At 29.0% G+C, this 21,063-nt stretch overlaps 1 protein-coding gene across 1 annotated transcript; it reads left to right on the forward strand.

The window, feature by feature from the left end:
• The first annotated feature begins 12,808 nt into the window (after positions 1-12,808).
• On the forward strand, positions 12,809-19,165 carry HA2 (plasma membrane ATPase 4). Its single transcript, NM_001305767.1, is given in 16 exon segments — positions 12,809-13,095; positions 14,879-14,998; positions 15,090-15,326; positions 15,418-16,179; positions 16,278-16,400; positions 16,499-16,603; positions 16,697-16,841; positions 16,929-17,093; positions 17,184-17,422; positions 17,533-17,565; positions 17,671-17,752; positions 17,866-18,026; positions 18,116-18,289; positions 18,385-18,567; positions 18,658-18,839; positions 18,934-19,165. Coding segments are annotated over 16 exon segments (2,865 nt in total). The 5' UTR covers positions 12,809-13,038; the 3' UTR covers positions 19,031-19,165.
• The last annotated feature ends 1,898 nt before the right edge of the window (positions 19,166-21,063 follow it).

Genomic DNA, 21,063 nt, shown 5'->3' on the forward strand with positions numbered 1-21,063 from the left:
AAATCAACTTTTTTTAATATACTCAAATTTTCAAAGCATAGAGGTGGATTGCATCAATTTATCCAAATGACATTAAATTATTTTAGTCTTATACTTCTAAAATTTAAAGATGATCACCATGACATCTACATTGTATCTCTACAACATTTCAAAGATACTCAAACTGAGTTTTCTTTTTCCATTGTACTTTCATTGTCTTTGAAGAAAAATAAGCAAAGTACAATGCAACCCTTCTTTGTTAAACTTTATTGTCAATTAGTTTCTTTGGAAACCAACAAAATAAGACAAATTTTTTATTTTTTCCTTTTCTACTCTAAAGAAGTAAAGATGTGAAACTAATAAAAGGAGTGGTTGAATACTATAACAAAGTTAGAAGAATATATAAAGAGGAATTTTGAGTGGTGGAAAATATATGATCAAAAGTTGAGAATAAATGAAGTATGAAAATTTTCTCTTTTTGCATGAAATTCCAAGTTTTAGTAAAATTGGCCATTTTTGTTTTCTTTGGTAAAGCTTCTTTGTTAGGTCTTCATCCCTTTCATACTAAAGGTTTAATGTAATTTAATTGTTCAATATCAATTTTAGATTTTTTTTTCTCTCTTTCGATTGGATTACAAATTAAGCTCTTGGACTTAGATGTTTGTGTCTATTTCATTTTTATAAACTGTCGAAATTCCTAAAATTTCAAACTTTATAACGTTCATGATCAACAAGACACAAATTGAAGAGTTTCATTAGATACAACATTTATATTTTATATCTAATGGATCAATTGGATTTTGATTTTTTTTAAGTTTGAGAACCAACCAGACACAAATCTCAAAATTTAAAGACTAAAAATTTTAATTTGATCATTTTTTATAGTTTACTAAGCGTACCACAAGTTTGAAATATCAACCAAGGGTCAAACAATATAATGCTTGGGCTCGATAAGTCATGGCTCGAAGCACCTATGAGTGAGGCTGACCTCAACTTCGACTTCAACTAGGGATGAGGTCAAAGGCCGCGCTATTTGGCTTAGGGGTACGGTGTTCAATTTGCACACATCCACGACTCAATACATAGAATGATAGGAAAAATAGATAACGACTAAAAGAGCTCTTATCCGTATAGAGATGGAAGAAATCCTAAGTCATTAAGCCTATAAATATGTACCTCATTTTAAGTCTAAAAAAAGAATTCTAACTCTAGATTCCAAAACTCTTACTACATCTTAATCTCACTACCATGGACATTACCAAACTAGGGCTTTTTTTTCTTTCAAATTCCATCTTTCTTACTCAATAAATTTACCATTGAGCATGTACATAAAATAATATAATCCACGTCCTAATTGTTACCTATATCAATGACACAATATTATGTAAATAAAAAACTCACAACTTTCAAATTTTGAATCAAAATATCTTTTTAATATAGTAGATACATACAATATTTTGTGGAGAATATAAATATATTATTCCAAAAGTGAAATTTTGGTTGAGTTGTACTTCTAATTTGTTGTTTCCAACCCTTCCTAGTATTTAATGAACATTGTCTATAGAATATTCGTCTTCATATATTATCAAACAAGTTTGATAATTTCCATCATGATTTGTAAAGTTAATATATGATAATATAATTAAGGTCAAGATTGATGATTACATATATCTATTTATGTATCCAACCATCATTTTAGAACTATATACTAAAATTTAAAATAGAAGGAAATAATAAAAACCTAGTAGCTATATCTACATGCCGTTTCATCCAAGCCATAGTCTCTTAACTAAATAAATACATATCAAATTTTCTAAAAATCTCATTTTTATTTAAATTGTTTTTTTTTAATGTTGTCTTTTTTTATGTCATGAAAATTAAAATGAAATAAAAGTTAAAATTTACGATATAAAGGTTAATCATTGCCATTTCATATATCTCTTTGTAATTTAGGAAATTTTCCCTTGTTTTGAATCAAGAAAAAGAATAATTGTACGGTATGTACTTAAAAGTTGGTAATTAAACTATAGTAGGAAGATTTTTTTAAAAGTATAATTGGAGATAGAGAGAATTTGAATCACACATCATTGTTAGTAATATATTTATATGACAATTGAATTATCTTCGATTTGATCATTTTTATTTTTATTTTTGAAAAAGAACATATGATGTTTAAGGATGTTATCTTGTTTTTTTATGTTAGATATTCTTTTGAACGTTCTCTAATTTAAATTTTGAAGTTCCCATTTAAACTATATAAATTAGAAAATTATACTAAATTTGAGCCTCTCCTTTATTTGATGCAAATCAATGCCTAAAATTAAAAAATATGTATACTTATTCTTTTTAAAAAAAGTTGTTTTCAATTTTTAGGTCCATTCATGAATTTAAGATAGTAACAAAATTACTTGAATTATTTCAAAAAAAGAAAAACCTCAAATTACTATACTATTTAAGATGTTGGTACCACTCTATAACATCTTAAATAGTATAATAGTTTAAGGTTTTCTTTGAAATAGTTGAAGCAATTTTGTTAGTATCGTGGTTATAAAATAATTAAGAAAAATGAAAACATAATTAACTCCCTTCTAGATATTTTGCTATAATTTTTTCATTGTTCTTGGATTACTTGACTTAAGCCCTTGATTAAGAGAAAAAAATTAGTAACGATGAGACATTAATTAAATTGAATAAAAACAACTGAAAGGGAGAAACCCATTTGAAAAATTAAAATTTGCATTAAATTAGATTAGAAAAATGGAGCAAAGCTATATGTCTAGAAAGAAAAAGTGGGTGAAAGGAAAAATGCTACATTTAATATAGATATATATATATATGTTCTTACTATTCCAAAGAATTGAAAAGAATATATAAATATATTGGATAAAGTGTTAACTCATGGAATTGGATTCACCACCTTTTTGACCTTTTGTGTATATATGCTTTGCCTTTCAAACTTTTTACATTTCGAACTTCAAAATTGGCATATAATTCAATTTGCAACAACTAATTTTGATTTTTTTTCCTTTAGTTCAACAATTTTGGAAGTGTAAATCTAACAATTGGTTTTTTTTTTCTTTTTAATAATAATAAATGTAAGCACTTTGTTTAAAAAATGTACAAAGTTGAGAGATTTTGTATGATTGAATTATGTTATTTTTTTCCCCCAAAATAAATGGAGATAAATTTGACCATTAATAGAAGCCTAGAATGTTGAGGGGACTCTTCCAAAGAAGGCCAACAAATGTCAACAATTTAATTTTCCAACCACCTATTAAATTAAAAGATAAATTGAAGATGGAAAAAAAAATCAAATGTTGATATTACTTGTTGGAAAAATCAAACAACCTCTCTTAAAGTACAATTAATGAAAACCATAGACCCTAAATACACATGTAATTCTTTAGCTTAATTTTAAAAATTGTAATCCTTATAAAATACATCCAAATTAAACTTTTGTCTCTTTTGGATTTCATAGTTAATGGATAGAACTAAACCATAATTTATTGTTCAAAATATACCAATTCATTTTGAAAATACAAGTGGGATATAGAAGAAGAAAAAGAAAACAATCATGTAAGTGTGTTTAATGAAATTATTCTTGGAGGAATAATTGTGAGAAACAAAGTTGTTTTGGAGTTTATGTTTGAATTTTATAGTGAAGTGAGAAGACAAAATGGACAATATATTTGCAGTCTTGTTGTCCCATTGATCCAATTGGGGCAATTTTTTCTTTGCATTTTTAACCAATTATTGTGAAGAGCTTTGAATATTCCACAAAGTTGACCAACTCCATACAAATTCCAAAAGGACTATCCGTACTAACACATCAAAATTAAATGGATCAATTTGCAAAATAAGAAAAGTTTTTTTTTTTCTTTTTTCTTTGGGGTATTGAATAGAAGAAGTTTTATGAAAAGCTTAAAAGCCGGCCTAATTTCTTCCACACACACATATATATATAAGTCTTTGGTTTCTTTTCTTTAAGATTGCTAAGAACATAAGTTTCCTCTCTTTTGACTAAAGACTAGCTTTATGACTTAATGCAGGCCAATCTCATGGTTACAATGTATACTTTTTCTTTTCTAGATTGATAAATATATAAATCAACAATAATTGACGTGTATTCATTCTCTTTAAACTTTTATATTCAAATTAACCCGTCAATATTGTCGTTGTTGTAGTAAAAAATTAAGATGTAGGTAGATTATTGAAATTATTTTTGTGAAAGTGATTTTAATTCAAATACTTGTGTGTTGGGTTATATCTTCTTAAATATGAATTTAATAGTAAGTTTGTTTTTGTTATACGAAATGGTTTTAGTAATGTCAAATTTCCATAAAGTGAATGAATGGGAGTTTAAAATTTTAGAGCAATTTTATAATTTCATCACTTTTTAGGTATTTCTTCACATGCATTTTAGAATTTCTTAATGTGAAGAGGATTTTTTTTTCTCATTAATTTTTTATAATTAACTTGAAATTAATTATTGAAAATTGTTTATTTCAATATTAATAATTATTTTTAAACTAATTAATACATTTTTCTTCCTTATCACTTTTAGAGTTAATCCCTTTAACCTAAGTACTTTTGAATTTAATATATTTGGAATCCCCTCTTTTATACAAAAAGAAAAACAATCACTTAATAATTTCTTTTTGTAAATAACAAAACTGCTAACATTGATTAAAGTTTATTAACGTCGTTTGTTAGTGTATTATTTATATAATTTAAAATTTTGTTATGTTTTATAAATATTTTAATTTTATGATTGAATACAATAATAAACGTTAAGTCTAATTTTGGTACGATATGACAATAATTGTTTGGGATTTGGACTTTTTTTTTAATTTTCAAAAAAATAGATAAATAAACCAAATTATTGTAAAAATTATTTATAAACATTATAATATACTATAAAATAGTAATAAATTATAGGTAAAGTAGTTGTGATAAAAGCACGTAATTTAAAAGAAAAAGAAATAAAAAAAAAAGAGGAAAGAGAGAAGAAACGTTATTTAAGTAATTCATCAATCATTTTCATATTAAGAAAAGAGAAAGAACAAAAAGTAGTACATATTAAGTACATAAACAGAACTCAGTTTGTAAAGTAATTTTTTTATTTATACACTTTTAGATTAGAAGCATATTTATTTGATAAAATATGACATTAAAAAAAATAGTTGAATATTGACAAATTAAGTTGGTTTTTAAAAATTAGTGTACATTTTGTACACAACTTACCTACCACTTTTTATTCCCCCTTTTCTCATCATACCTAACCCCTTTTGTCTTCACACATTTTCTTTTTTAATCTTTTCTCAATTGCAATAGTTTTTTTTTCTTCCCTTTTTTCTTTTTATCTTCATACTTTGAAGGTGGTTTCTGAGGAGATTTATGAATTTTATAAATGTTGAATAAGTGGATAAATTTGAAAAGGGATGGATTTATTGGAGATTTTTTTAATTGATTGGAGGGGTAAATGTAAGCATTTAGAATGTTGAAAGAAGTGATTTTGTGTGTGTGTGTGTGTGTGTAGCTTTTTGAGATCTCAACCTCTTCCTAATTGTCGTTAAACATCGTTTTTGGTTTCTTTAGACTTTTCATGGGAATATGCTGACCAATTTCACATGCAAACTTTTATATTTTATATTATTATGCCTTGGATTTTTATGTTCTTAAAACAAAGTTTTATCTTTTTAATCTTTCAACTCTATACAATTTGTTTGTTGGGTATCTCACTATTTAAACTGATGTTTTAATTAGTTTTTGAAGTAATTATGGATGGATTTGTTAGGAGGTTTTAAGAATATACTTAAAAACTCACCACTATTTAATTTTATCTATTCGGTCTTTTATTTTAATTATACTTCGTTTTTAAAACCCACTTATTAGATCCATATATATTATTATTGAAATTAGGTTATAATTTTTATGGAGACCATTCTTTTTTTTTTTTTTTCCAATAGACGGGTGGTTTTTTTATGAAAAGAAATCATCAAATTTTTCAATGACCTAATTATCAATGGTTAGAATCTAAATTTAATTTGTGTTCCTAACAAAGACTAACAAAACATTGTTTGTGAAAAACCACAACTTTATTTAAGGAAAATTGAAAAAGAGAGAGAGAGAGTATTTATCAAATGACTCTAAAGGTAAAGCCTTATTTATTTATATATATATATTTTATAATAATACAAAGAACTCCAATTCAAAAATCCCAATAACCTTGTTTGATTAGGAAATGTCACAAATTCAAATCTCACTATAGTTTAATGAGAATTGATCGATGATAGTTGGTTTTCCAACCAAATCACCATCGGATCAACCATGATTGATTTAGTAAATATTTAAACGGACTTGACCACGAAGAAGTACAAACAAGTCGTTAGTCGGTTGATCGACCGATTTAGGTCAAAAAATACAAACTAGCCTTTGATTTTTTTAAAAAAAGTTGTTGGTTTAGATTTTTTTCCGAATCGACACTAATTGAACCCTTCTTTAATCTTCGACCAACCATGTTGGATTAAGTTCATCGACTATTATGATCACCCATCACCCCTACTCTCAAACTATTTATTCTTGAAATTCTCTTAAAGAAACCATTTATTCTTAAAACACAATAAATGTTGTTATCATGATGAATGATTGGGGGAAACATCCTTAGAAATAACAATAAGAAACAAAATAAAACATCCATCCTATCAAGCATGAAAATTAAAGCACAAATTTGTCTCAAAAAGATTAATTAATAAAGGAGGAAAAAGAGAAAGCACTTGATAGAAAATTGTCATTAACCTAATTAATTTATTACCCTTTTCTCAATGACACAACACAACTTTAGACTCTTTGCAATCTCATTTACCAACATTACATAATGGAATTTTACATCAATACCAACTTCCATAATTATAAGATTTTTCTTGATTTGTATATAAATTAATCCCCACATAAATTATTTATATCTTTCAAAAAAAAAAAATTATCTCATTCTTAAATTAACTAATTTAACTATGCTTTACAATAATTTATATTTTTGTTCTTTTAACCTTTACCATTGTTTTATTAATTTTAATCCATAAATCCTTTCTATTTTAGTTGATTACATAATTTGATACAAAAATACCATCTTAGTCAATGAGGTAGTGATAGTAAACGAGAAATAATGTCTTAGTAAGTTTTCTAAGCTATATTTAAATTAACCACTTTGGAAAAGACTCAATATGTTTGAGTAGCAATGCATTGCAATTCTATTAATGCTTTTTTTTTTCTTATACAATATCATCATTCTTTTCTAAGGAGAAAGAAAAAACAATGTCCCTTTTAAGGTGAAAAGAAAATCTCATTGATTAAATATAGAATTACTCCCAAGCTATCATCATGCAGAATCAAGGGTAAATCAAGTCTAAAGTGGCATTTTTTTTAATGTCACACTCAAATTAAAGGAAATTAAAGCAATAATTATAAGGTACATAAAAAATCTTTCTTTGTTTATACAATAATGAATCAACATTGTCAAATAAGGAAAAACAAAATATAAAAATATATATATAGAGAGAGAATTGACTGCATAAATGTGTAACAAGCAAAGAATGTGCTTGATTGAATCATTATCAATTAATAAATTCAAACCTATTATAGGAAAAGTATATCTTTTCGAGAGAAGAAAAAAAACCTCAATTTGATCAATTTCATTTAAATTCAGTAAAAAAATAGAAAAATGAATATCTAATTTATGTATATATAAATAATAAACTTCCCAAAAAATTATTATTATTATTATTAGCAACATTAATTGCATATGCATAAGTTTTGGCTTAGATTGTTGGAGGTCACTATTGATTTTAACTAAGGGAAGAAAGAAAAACTTTATTATTATATTTACTAAAATCATTAGTAATTTCTTTTATTTCCATTAGTTTCTATTTAATATTTTGTTGGGGCTAATTTAGGAATTGTGTTTAAATTTTTTAATTTCGTAGCTTTTTGAATTTACAAAAAAAAAAAAAAAAGTATTTTCAATGTTTTCTCTCTTCATGAACTGTCCATTACCATAAAAAAGTTGGGTTATTCTTTCCTTTGAAATTATAAATTTATATAAAAATAGATTCAAAATTTGTTTATTTGTTGACAATTCTTTAAAAAAGAAATAATGACAACATGTTCCCAAACATGGCCTTTTAAATCAAGTTTAATGCATAATTTGTACTAGAAAACATGATTATAAAATTCTCAATATTAATATGCATCTCTAACCCTTTTGTTTATTTTTTATTTTTGGTGCTAAAGCCTTTCATCAAAACATTAAATAAAAGTATAACCTAAAGTTTAAAGACAACTGCTTTTTCAAACACGTCTTCAAAAATACAATATTTGAATAAATTTTATAATTTAGCAAAGTAATTTTGACACTTTTGATACCATTAATATATATAGAGATTTGTTAGTTCATGAACTATCATTTGTGTATATTTAATCGTCAAACCTTAAAGAATGTCCAATGAGTTTTAATTGGCTTTTAATTTTGCATCAAAATAGATATCTAACGCTTCAATTTACACATATATTTATATATAGAAAATAATTAAATTTAATTCTTTTAGTATGTTAAAATATACTATTAGACATAAACTAAACGGTTCCGATAATTTATTGTAAGAAATTCTTAAACAAAAATTTTCAATTTCAATGATATATAATTAGGTAAAAGTTTGAAAGACTTTCGTGAAAGTTTAAAAATTAAATCGACGCTTATAAGTTAACACTACCAAATGTATAATTGGACAACCAATGTATTGATTTTGATTTTCTTCTTTTGTCATTTGGATGAAATTTTGAGTGTGGTTTTTGGATTAGAAAGATGAAATGCAAAATAAAATAAAGTTGAATTGCTTTCTTGAATTAGATTATAGTAAAATTGTAGGGAAGAATATGAGTTGAAAGTACAAAAACTACGAACGATATTTATGAGTAATTATGATTCTAAAGATTAAAACTGCTAAAAATATTTATAAATATAAAAAAGATTAGGTTCTATTCATTATAATTATCGATAGACTTGAAATTTTTCTATATATATTTTTACGTATTTGGATCTATTTTGTTATGTTTGAGAAATGTTATGGTTTTTTTTTTTTTTTTGCAAAAACATTAATATTTATTATGTGCAAGTTTTTATAAAATTCATATTTAACTCTAACTTCTTTTGATAAAATTTATATTGGAAGTTAGATTTTATTGTAATTGATAGTACAATAAAAACTTTACTAAAGAAAAAAAAATTACATTATAAGGTTGAGTATATAACTTTATTTTAAAAAACAAAAAAAAATCGCTACTCTCAATCTATAATAACTCTAATCAAGTGTATTTAAAGAAAATTAGAAAATTGTCAAAAGTAATAAAATCGATGAAATATTTACACTTCATATAAAAAAAACAGACGTATTACATTTAATCACTTTTTAACTAAAGAAAAATTAAGAATAATAATTTCAAATGACAAGTTGAAGATATATTAAACAAAGTAAAATGTACAAGTAATAGATAGTATAGACCTCTACAAGTGTCTGTCGTGAAATTTTGCAATATATATTTACTCATTTTGTTATATTTGAAAATATAAAAATAAAAGTAACTGATAATATATTTTTTTTAAAGGTTTCTCTCACTTTTTTTCTTTAAATAATAATAATAAAAAAAAAAACCTTTACTGAGAAGGCTTTTACTAAAGAGATTCTACATTTCATTTCCCAACCTAAGACCAATTTCTTTTAAAAATTATTCTTCAAAAAGACCTTTATGAAACCACTTTTTATAATAAACATAATAAATAAAAATAAAAATATCATTAAATTTACTAACATATGATATTACAAATACGTTTATTAAGTGAAAAATGAATACAACTAATTCAAAAACTGTGAGATGTTTTGTCTTCATTAAATAGACATTTGTCTTGATAATATAAACGTTAATTAATCGAGCATCTAACTTATACTCTAATTTAAATAAAGATAAAGTTGGACAAAATATAATTTAGTAAATAAGATATCAATTATGATTTGAAAAAAGAGAATTATGGAAAAGGAATAAAAGTAGATGACACGTGTACAATTACAACCCGTCCCATATGAACAAATATAAATGATTAACTGAAAAATACTAAAAACGAAAAAAAGAAAAAAGAAAAAAGTTTAATATTTTCATTATTTAAAATAAGTTTATAGAAAAACTAAAAGACAAATTAAAGAAAGAAAAACTTAATTAAGGACCTCAATTTCCCATAGGCCGTAAAGAGTTGACTACCTTTTAAAGCAATCCAACGGTCATATTGGATTTACCTCTTTCTTTCTTTCTCCATCTCTTATTTTATTTCATTTTTCTTTCATTAATATTCCCAATTTCCCATAGTGCTCTCCCTCTTTTTATTCTTATTTTTAAAAATAAATTTCCACATTTTCTTAATTTTTTTTAAAATTTAGAAACACCATTTGTAGAAACATTACAAGTGAGAAGACTTTGGGGGTACTATTATTGGGGTTCCCACAATCCACTTAATTAATCAAATTTCAATATAAATCAAATAAAAAAATTATTCATAAAGTCAAATCCCCTATTATCTTTTTATTTTCTTTTGCTATTAAACAAACATTTATGTTCTATTATTATTGCTCAATTTTTATTTATTCTCTCTCTCTCTCTCTTTGTAGCTAAAACATTTTTTTAACCCCAAATAATTTGATCCTCCATGTGCTATAATCTTGTTAATTGGGATCATTTTTTTAAAATTTTAGATTCCATTTATTGCTTAATTATCTCTTACTTTATCCTCTCTTATTTTCTATATTCATATATTTGTACCTTATCCATCCTTACCTTACTGTGCCACCTTCATTTTTGTTTTAAATTGAGTTCGTCTTTTACCAAGTCCAGGGCCAAACAAACGGCCTAAATAAAAAACTTAAAAATAGCAAAATTTCATATTTTATCAATGTCACTTCCAAATAGGAGTACAAATTTTACATCGGTGTGCTATATTTTTTGTATTTAAAATTTTTACAAAATGACAATTTAAGTTAAAAAAAACCTTTAAATTTTAATATTTCTTTTAACATAATTCTCTTTTGGTATTGGTTTTATCTAAATATATATTCAAGTTTACTAAGAGGTACACGTCATATTTTACGATTCCGTTTTCCTATTTTAGATATATAAGACTATTTTAAACGAAAGTTAACATCGGAATGAATCTTGATATGGCACGGACCGTATTATATATATTATGAAATAAAAATTTACAGCTACACTTTGTGGTAACCAATGTTGGTTCAAATAGACAAAGGTACAAATCCTAATAATAATTTTGTTGTTACTTATAGAGAGAGATAATAAGATTTTTTTGTCTTGCTTATTGGAAAAAAAAAAGTACAAAACCAAAAATGCAAATGCATGGGTTATATCAATCATAAAAATTTAAACAAACAAAAAAAAAAGGTTTAGACAGATCATTCATTGGTTATAACATAGTGATCATTGGTTATATCACAATAATGATTTCAACTAAACATACAATACATACAAAAAATAAAATAAAGCAAAATAAACGAAAGAGAAATGAATCCATCTCTATGATGATAAAAACTCATCACTTGATGACTGCCACGTGGATTCTCTGAGACCTTTTCTTTAGTGGAACATTAAATCCAACGGCAACTAAGAAATCACCGCCCCCCTCCAAATTAAATTAACTATGGGATGAAAATAATTGTTAGTCCCATTTTAAATTTCAAAATTAATCTGATTAAGTAGTAATTATACTTCATACCTAAGTGAAAGTAGAGTTTTTGTGAAAATGAACAATAGGTGAGTACCATCCGATAAATACTAAATTTAAGATTTGTTAAAAGTATAAGAACTAAAATTAAATGGTCGATTTAAATCCTTTGGTATACAAGAGAGAAATCTATAATCTTGATTATACCTATATATAAATACTAAGTTTCTAAGCAAATGATCATTATGGACCGAACTCATTTTCTATAAATCTATTATCTATTCCATAATAGTTGAATAATTTTCTATGGACCACTTCATCGAACGACAAAAATTGTATGTCACAACGTTTTAAAATTTAATTTCCATAGTTGAATATGTTGTGGGTGAATTTTAGTTCGACAAGACAAGACTTTGCTTGAAATTGCTTTAATTTTCAAAACAATTGTTGGTAATTGTATTTTTAGAAAAATGAGCTGATTCATGTTTTGTAAAATTAAATTAAAAAAAAGAAGGAGCAAATAACAAAAGTTTGACAATATGGCTATTACTTAGTGATTATAGACAATATATTATTATATATTATTTGGTTGAGTTAATTAATTATAATTTTTAAAATCAATTTACAAATGATATAATTTGACTTCTTTAGAAAAAAAACAATAATTGTTATATAAAATTGAAATCAACAAATGTGATTGGAACTGATTGATTTTATGAATAATTTGAAAGAATTAGTTGACATATATATGGTGGAGATTTTTTTGGAGGTGATTTTAGAAAATTAAAATAAGATAAGATAAAGATAGAGTGGTAAAATAAATGAGTTTATAAGATAAAAAGATGATTAAGCATAGGTAAATAAGAAATTTAGAGTTATATAGACTATTATTATGTAGTTGAAGAAGAGGTGAGAGGTCATTGGTAAATCTAGAGAGAGGAGAGAGAGAGGGTGGAGCCCACTTGGACTGCGTGGTAGTCACAATAAGAGTGGGGGGGTAAGCCTTAGGAGTTTTATATAAAAAGCCAATTGCATTTCGACGCCAATTCCTCACTCCTCTCTTTCTCTCTCACACACACACACACCCAAACTCTCTCTTTTCTCCCCTTCCATTTTTCCTTTCTCCCCAAACACCTCTTATTTTCCCGGGAATCTTATTATTTTCTCGGGAAAATCACCCCTCCTTCTTTCAATGCTTCTTCTTCTTCCTTAAAACACCAAACCCACAAAAACAAAGCCCCCCTCTGCTTCCATCTCCTTAAGCTACAACTAAAACAATCAGGATGGGAAACGACACCGCTTTAACTCTCGAAGAGATCAAGAATGAAACTGTTGATTTGGTATTCATTTTCTCTCTCTCTTTCTCTCTCTTTTATTTTTTTCTCGGCAAAATTCCCCCCTCCTTTGAACTTTCTCCTCCCCCAAACACCCTCCCCTGTTTTTACCAAAATTCCACTCCCTCTTTTGTTAATTATTATTGTTATTATCTTGTTTTCCCCCCTGATCATGATTATGATTCTAATAGTTAGATGATTTAATTTTGAACTTTCGGAGTTATAGTATTAACGAATCAAAAATTGATTTATTTTGCTGATTTTTCTCACAAACCAAACATATCTTTTTTTCTCGTTTCAATTATTTTATCATATATGGTTGGCTCCTTAACTGGATCTGAGCATGTGCAATACAGAAAAGAAAATAGGGTGGCTGTTATTAATTTATTTAAAATATAAATTAAGTTTATTCCTTTATTTTTTTAATAAAATTAATTTAATGAAAAGATTGAAAAAAAAAAAGAAAAGAAAAGAAAAGAAAAACTGGGAATTTTTGGTACTTCTCCGTGGTACTTTTGACTTTTCGTTCATATTTTTTTTAAAGGAAAACTCAACGTTTGGGTTTATTTAATTTTGAGTTATGCTAAAAAAAAAGGCTTTTGGTATTCTTCAACGTGTGTGACCCCACCTCTTCACTTAACTGACCCTTCCTTGGATTCAACAATTCGTTTCCAAATACTTTCCTCTTTTACCCTTCTCCGGTGGCGATATTTACGCCGCCACCGCAGGCGCAGTTGGCGCGTGTTTGTAGACGCACCAGTGACCCACCCACCCACCCACGTGGTGGGGTCCATTTGGGAAAATGTTTGTAGTCAACGCGCCTTTCATTAAGGATTTTGTGTTTTCATTTTTCCGTTCCCTCAAAATTTAATTCTCTTGTCGTCTGCTTTCTGAGTCTCTCCCACTCCCTAACTCGGCGGTGACTCGCTTTCTTTTTTCTCTTCTTTTCATTTATTACTTTAAATCAAATATAACCTTTCATCGATTTTTCTTTTTTTTTTTTCTCAAATATACAAAATTCGTTCCTCACTTTTTAAAAGTATATATTACGACTTCATTCCACTTTTCCATATTTGAAAAACGATTTATGCTTCATTTTAGGGTCAAAGGTTTAATATTCATTTTTTACATTACTTTTTTTTAAAAAAAATTATTGCTTATTACTTTTATTGAGCTTCGTGTATTAAAAAATTCATTAATTTTTTTACAATAAAAACTAAATTGTTGGGAATTGTAAAGTATAAGAACCCAACTTTAATTGAAAATAAACATCATTCAATTTTAGGATTAAATTGTTACTTTTGGAAAAGGTTGTTTTTAATATTTTTGTTTAATTTTTTTAATTTCTATGATGGGTAGGTGGGATGTATGTGAATTATTTCTTATTTTTTCGTTTTATTTTGATGGTAATAAGGAAAAGTCTTGGAATCTCATTATCTCATTTAAGGGGAAGTAAATGATTCTTCTAGTTCCCATGTTTGACTTGAACTCATATTTATAGAGTTATTATTATTTTTTTTATTTTTGTCATTGAATGTGTCTAGTATTAATTGATAATTCACCAGGTAAAACAAAATAAAGATTTGGGTAAATTTTAATTAAAACAGCAGAATTTTGGTTTACAAAAGAAAAACTTGATTAAGCAATTGAAGTCATCCAATGAAAACATAGCCTTTGGTTAATAAGATTTAATGAATGGAAACTTTAACCAAGCTCTCATATTCATGAGGAACATTCCCTTATCATATGAATAAACATTTATTTTGTGTCGTTTTTTATTTGATTGCAGGAGAAAATCCCCATTGAGGAAGTGTTTGAGCAGCTGAAATGTACAAGAGAAGGTTTAAGTTCTCAAGAAGGGGAGAATCGTCTCCAAATCTTTGGTCCCAACAAGCTAGAAGAGAAAAAGGTTTGATCCTTTGTTTATGACAAAAACAAAAAGTTTTTTTACTTTAAAATTTTTCTTTTTCTGATATGCATTTGTTACGATATGAAAACAGGAAAGCAAGATCTTGAAGTTTCTTGGGTTTATGTGGAATCCTCTGTCTTGGGTCATGGAAGCTGCAGCTATCATGGCCATTGCCTTGGCCAACGGTGGCAATCGGGGACCGGATTGGCAGGATTTCGTTGGTATCGTCTGTCTTTTGGTTATCAACTCCACCATTAGTTTCATTGAAGAGAACAATGCTGGTAATGCAGCTGCTGCTCTTATGGCTGGTCTTGCACCTAAAACCAAGGTAACTTGAACTTGTTCATATTCATTCCCTAAATTTGCTTTAAAATGTGTTATAAGTACAGATGTAAAGTTTTTTGTGTGATGGTGTTTAGGTTCTGAGGGATGGAAAATGGTGTGAACAAGATGCATCAATTCTAGTACCAGGAGATGTGATCAGTGTGAAATTGGGAGATATCATCCCAGCCGATGCTCGTCTTCTCGAAGGTGATCCTTTAAAGGTTGATCAATCTGCCTTGACCGGAGAATCACTTCCCGTGACCAAGAATCCAGGGGATGAAGTTTTCTCTGGTTCCACTTGCAAACAAGGAGAAATCGAGGCTATTGTTATTGCTACTGGTGTGCACACTTTCTTTGGTAAAGCAGCTCATCTTGTTGATAGTACTAACCAAGTTGGACACTTCCAAAAGGTTCTCACTGCCATTGGAAACTTTTGTATTTGCTCCATTGCCATTGGTATGTTGATTGAGATCCTCGTTATGTACCCGATCCAACACCGTGCCTATAGAGATGGTATCGACAACCTTTTGGTTCTCTTGATTGGAGGCATTCCAATTGCTATGCCTACTGTCTTGTCAGTGACTATGGCTATTGGTTCTCACAAGCTGTCTCAACAAGGTGCTATTACCAAGAGAATGACTGCTATCGAAGAAATGGCCGGTATGGACGTACTTTGCAGTGACAAAACTGGAACTCTGACTCTTAACAAGTTGAGTGTTGACAAGAACTTGATTGAGGTGTTTGTCAAGGGTGTTGACAAAGAACATGTCATTCTGCTTGCTGCAAGGGCATCTAGGACTGAAAACCAGGATGCAATTGATGCTGCCATGGTTGGAATGCTCGCTGACCCGAAAGAGGTACAGTTATCTTTGATTATTCTTCGCTATTCATTATGCTGAGAAAGCCCTGAATCAAAATTCTGACTATCGAGTGGTTTAAATATTTTGTAATGTAGGCAAGAGCTGGAATTAGAGAAATTCACTTCTTCCCATTTAATCCTGTGGATAAGAGAACTGCTTTGACTTACATTGATTCTAATGGAAACTGGCACCGTGCTAGCAAAGGTGCTCCTGAACAGGTAAATATCTTATTCGTATTCAAATGAGATGTAAGGACCGAGCAATATCGTAATGGTTGTTGATTATCAATGCCTTATAAAATGATCTTTGTGAACAGATCTTGACTCTTTGCAACTGCAAAGAGGACTTCAAGAGGAAGGTGTTTTCTGTAATTGACAAGTTTGCCGAGCGTGGACTTCGATCTTTGGCTGTTTCTAGACAGGTTTGAATCCTGACACTCATAACATAGTTTGTACTTTGAACTTTGATGATTGAACTGTCCTTGAGATTGTTGTTTTTCATAATATGTTAACAGGAAGTGCCTGAAAAGAATAAGGAAAGTCCCGGTGCTCCATGGCAATTTGTTGGTTTGTTGCCCCTTTTCGATCCTCCTAGACACGATAGTGCTGAAACCATCCGCAGGGCTCTCAACTTGGGTGTGAATGTCAAGATGATTACTGGTATATTTCACACGTGGAAGTTTCTTGTATATTCTTCTCATCCTGTTCGATAGGCTAGCGCTTGACTCCGATTGATATTTATACCAGGTGATCAACTTGCTATTGCAAAGGAAACCGGTCGAAGACTTGGAATGGGAACGAACATGTATCCATCTTCTTCCTTACTCGGTCAGCACAAGGACGAAAGCATTGCTGGCCTTCCAGTTGAGGAGTTGATTGAGAAGGCTGATGGATTTGCTGGAGTGTTTCCAGGTGATTCTCGCCTCTAGTTTATACTTGAGGATCAACATTTTTGTTTTCTGTCCTCTGACATTTTTTATTATATTTTAATCCAATATCTAGAACACAAATACGAAATCGTAAAGAAGTTGCAAGAAAGAAAGCACATTTGTGGAATGACTGGAGATGGTGTGAATGATGCTCCTGCTTTGAAGAAGGCAGACATTGGTATTGCTGTTGCTGATGCTACTGATGCTGCACGAGGTGCATCTGACATTGTTCTTACCGAGCCTGGTTTGAGCGTTATCATTAGTGCCGTGTTGACCAGCAGAGCAATTTTCCAAAGGATGAAGAACTATACTGTAAGTCACCGTACTCCCCTCATAAATAGCTAACTCAAGTTTATGTGTAATTGGGAAACCGCTAGCTAACCTTTTCTCCTCTCTTTTCTCCTCTCTTTTCTCTTCTACAGATTTATGCAGTCTCCATCACTATTCGTATTGTGGTACGTGTGCAGTCAATGGTTAAAACTTGATTTGATCATTGCGATCGTCTGTTCTTTAAATGTCCTAATCATACTCTGTTTTCCATGTGATTCCTTTTTTTGCAGTTTGGTTTCATGTTGATTGCTCTCATTTGGAAATTTGATTTCTCTCCCTTCATGGTTTTGATTATTGCTATCTTGAACGATGGTGAGTTTCTGATAAATTATGAATTAGTAGTTATATTCTTCTTGTCTCCTTGATAGCTCCACAAAAGCAAAACAATCAAATATTGATGGGCCTGCATTGTTGTTTCGTTACAGGTACAATTATGACCATCTCAAAGGACAGGGTGAAGCCATCTCCATTACCTGACAGTTGGAAACTAAAGGAGATTTTCGCAACCGGAATAGTACTTGGTGGGTACTTGGCTTTGATGACGGTTATATTCTTTTGGTTAATGGACGGAACAAATTTCTTTTCGGTATGTTCCTTGCACACTAGCCTATACTTCTCAGGATCAGTTGAAAGATAGTTTGATCCAACAACTTACGTTCTTGCTTGTTCATGCAGGATAAATTCGGTGTTAGATCCATCCGTCATAATGAAGATGAGATGATGGCTGCTTTGTACCTGCAAGTCAGTATTGTCAGCCAGGCTTTGATTTTTGTAACAAGGTCGCGTGGCTGGTCGTACGCTGAGCGACCTGGACTTCTATTGGTCGGCGCTTTCTTCATTGCACAGCTGGTAAGAATGAAGCAGAATAGTTTTCTCTAAATGTATTGAAAATGATCTTGTGAACCAAAGTCTGAAAAGCTAAAATGTTACTCGTGTCATCTCAGGTTGCAACCTTGATCGCAGTATATGCGAACTGGGGATTTGCAAAGATCAAGGGAATCGGATGGGGATGGGCCGGTGTCATCTGGCTTTACAGCATTGTTTTCTATATTCCACTCGATGTCATGAAGTTCGCTATTCGATACATATTGAGCGGAAAGGCATGGCTCAACTTGTTAGAAAACAAGGTACGCTTTCTTTTCAGTATTTTGACAAAATGAATGAACAAAATTAGTTATTTAGTGAACTCTTATTAAACTACATTGTTATTGCAACAGACCGCTTTCACCACCAAGAAAGACTATGGAAAAGAGGAAAGAGAAGCACAATGGGCACTTGCTCAAAGAACATTACATGGACTTCAACCACCCGAGTCGACAAACATCTTCTCCGAAAAGAGCAGCTACAGAGAACTCTCTGAGATCGCCGAGCAAGCTAAGAGACGTGCCGAGATTGCAAGGTGTGTAAACATGAAATGAATTAGTAGTGACTTACAAAACGAATGAAATATTATTAATCCATCATTCTGAAATTCTTTTCCATCGTCGTTACAGGCTCCGAGAGCTGAACACACTCAAGGGACACGTCGAGTCTGTGGTGAAGTTGAAGGGACTCGACATCGACACCATTCAGCAGCACTACACAGTGTGAGAAAAGTATTATTGCTTCCTCATATAAAATGAGAGATTTTAATGAAATTGTGATTTCACTTTGCTGTGCCAAGGAAAGAAAAAGAGAAAATGTTTGAGAAAGAGACAACAAAACAAACATTTAAAAAAAAAAAAAGAAGGAAGTTGCTAATTTGCCAAACCTTTCCAACATACAGAGAGATTGTGTGGTGCCTTTGCCTTGTAATTTTTCCTAGTTTTTTGCTTACTATTTTTCTTCCATATGTATTTGCAATGTTAGTAAGATAAAAGAATTGTGTTTGGCTTTGACAAACTCCTAGTCCTCACCATCATCATAATGCAATTTTTAAGCATTCAAATCAAATTTTAATACTCTCCTCTTTGATCATTAATATTCAAATATTCAATCATGTTTCTCATATGGCTTATAGATCACAGGCCAGCAATAATGGCTTCAATGAAATCAACCCCCCTTTCTCTTAAACAAAATCCTCCACTAAATAAAAAGCAAATGCCATCAAAATATTGCTGGCCAGTGCTTGTGATGTTGGTTGGTGCCAAATTATTGCCACTTCCAACTTAACAACTGCCTCTTTTTATATTATTCTTTCAACGCTCTCATTTTTATATATATATTTTTAAGAATCTTATGTTACTTTTTCTATTCTCAACCAAACCAACGTAGGGCTTGTAGTTTTCAATTTTGAGATTAGAAATTTGATTCTTTACATATACCCTTATTATTCCTTTAATTGATAAATATGGAAATGGATGAATGAGAATACGGTTCCCATATGATTCTAATTGCATGTGACTATACGCTTAATCAACCATAAGGGTAGGAATGATGTATCATGTCAACGCTAAGTCTAACTTAATTCTCACATCTTGTTTAAAATGACTAAAGGTTACAAGACAATATTCCCCAACTTTTATAAAAAGTAACATTTAAATTATTCTTCTACTTTTATGTTTGGAATAGCACGATGGTAGTTGTAATGACATGCCATAGTTTTAGTTATGAAGATTGAACCATTAAAGTTATATTTGAGTTTTTAATTGTATCAAACTCATAAACAGTGGTAGGAATTGGACGATTTTTTCAATTATTCCAGTTTGCATTTTTAATAGCAGCACAAATTTGATGGCTCAATTTTTATGGTGAGAGTATAATTGCAAAAACCATTATTTCAACTATCACCCAAAAAAATTTGAGATATAAAAGGAAAGGTATCTATTCTTATTCTCAAATCTATGGGCCTCACAAACGTATGTATGTAATTTTTTATTTTTTTTGTAATTGATTAATTTAATACTTTTATTTAGATTGATTTTCATTTAGAATCTTTGTTAACAAAATAAATTGTAATGTATCGCTTTTGTTAATTCTTATTCCAAAGTAATATTTTCCATATGAACTTTGATTTGGAATCTGTTATTTGTTTTTATGATAATTGGTTTAATTTCCATGGAGATTCTTAATGAAAATGACTAATATATACATAATAATAATAATGATAATTTATTTTTCCCATTTCATGGTCAACCAAAAAGAGTACATCACTAATAAGTAATAATGGGTAATAGGGAGAATTTGTGTGGCTTTAAAGTAATTTTTAAAAAGAGAATCATAATTCATTAGTAATTAGTCAATGATTTATAACATAAGATTTGATGTTGTCAATTAAGAGTTTAGTTTAAATCAAGTGCATTTTAATTTTTTTAATATAGTATTAATTTGGTTGAATTACAGTCAAGTTTGGTCCAACATTCATGCACAATTACTGGTGGTACATTTTATTATTTTATTGATATATTTATAAATAGTTGGGTTGCATTTTAGTCCTAAGTTTTTTTTTCAATTTGGTCAATATTGTTTAAGAGTATTAATTTTTGGTCACTTATGTTTGAAAAAAATGTTAAGATTGTTTAACAATTGGTATAGTATATAAATGGCTGAAAATAGAGTCGTGTGAAATACATTATACTACGTTAAGCTAAATTTTTGTTGATTTATCTCTGCTATTTGGTAACAATATTACTTTGGTACACGGT

Source organism: Cucumis sativus, chromosome 2 (genome assembly GCF_000004075.3).
Source record: "Cucumis sativus cultivar 9930 chromosome 2, Cucumber_9930_V3, whole genome shotgun sequence".
Classification (NCBI taxonomy): domain Eukaryota; kingdom Viridiplantae; phylum Streptophyta; class Magnoliopsida; order Cucurbitales; family Cucurbitaceae; genus Cucumis; species Cucumis sativus.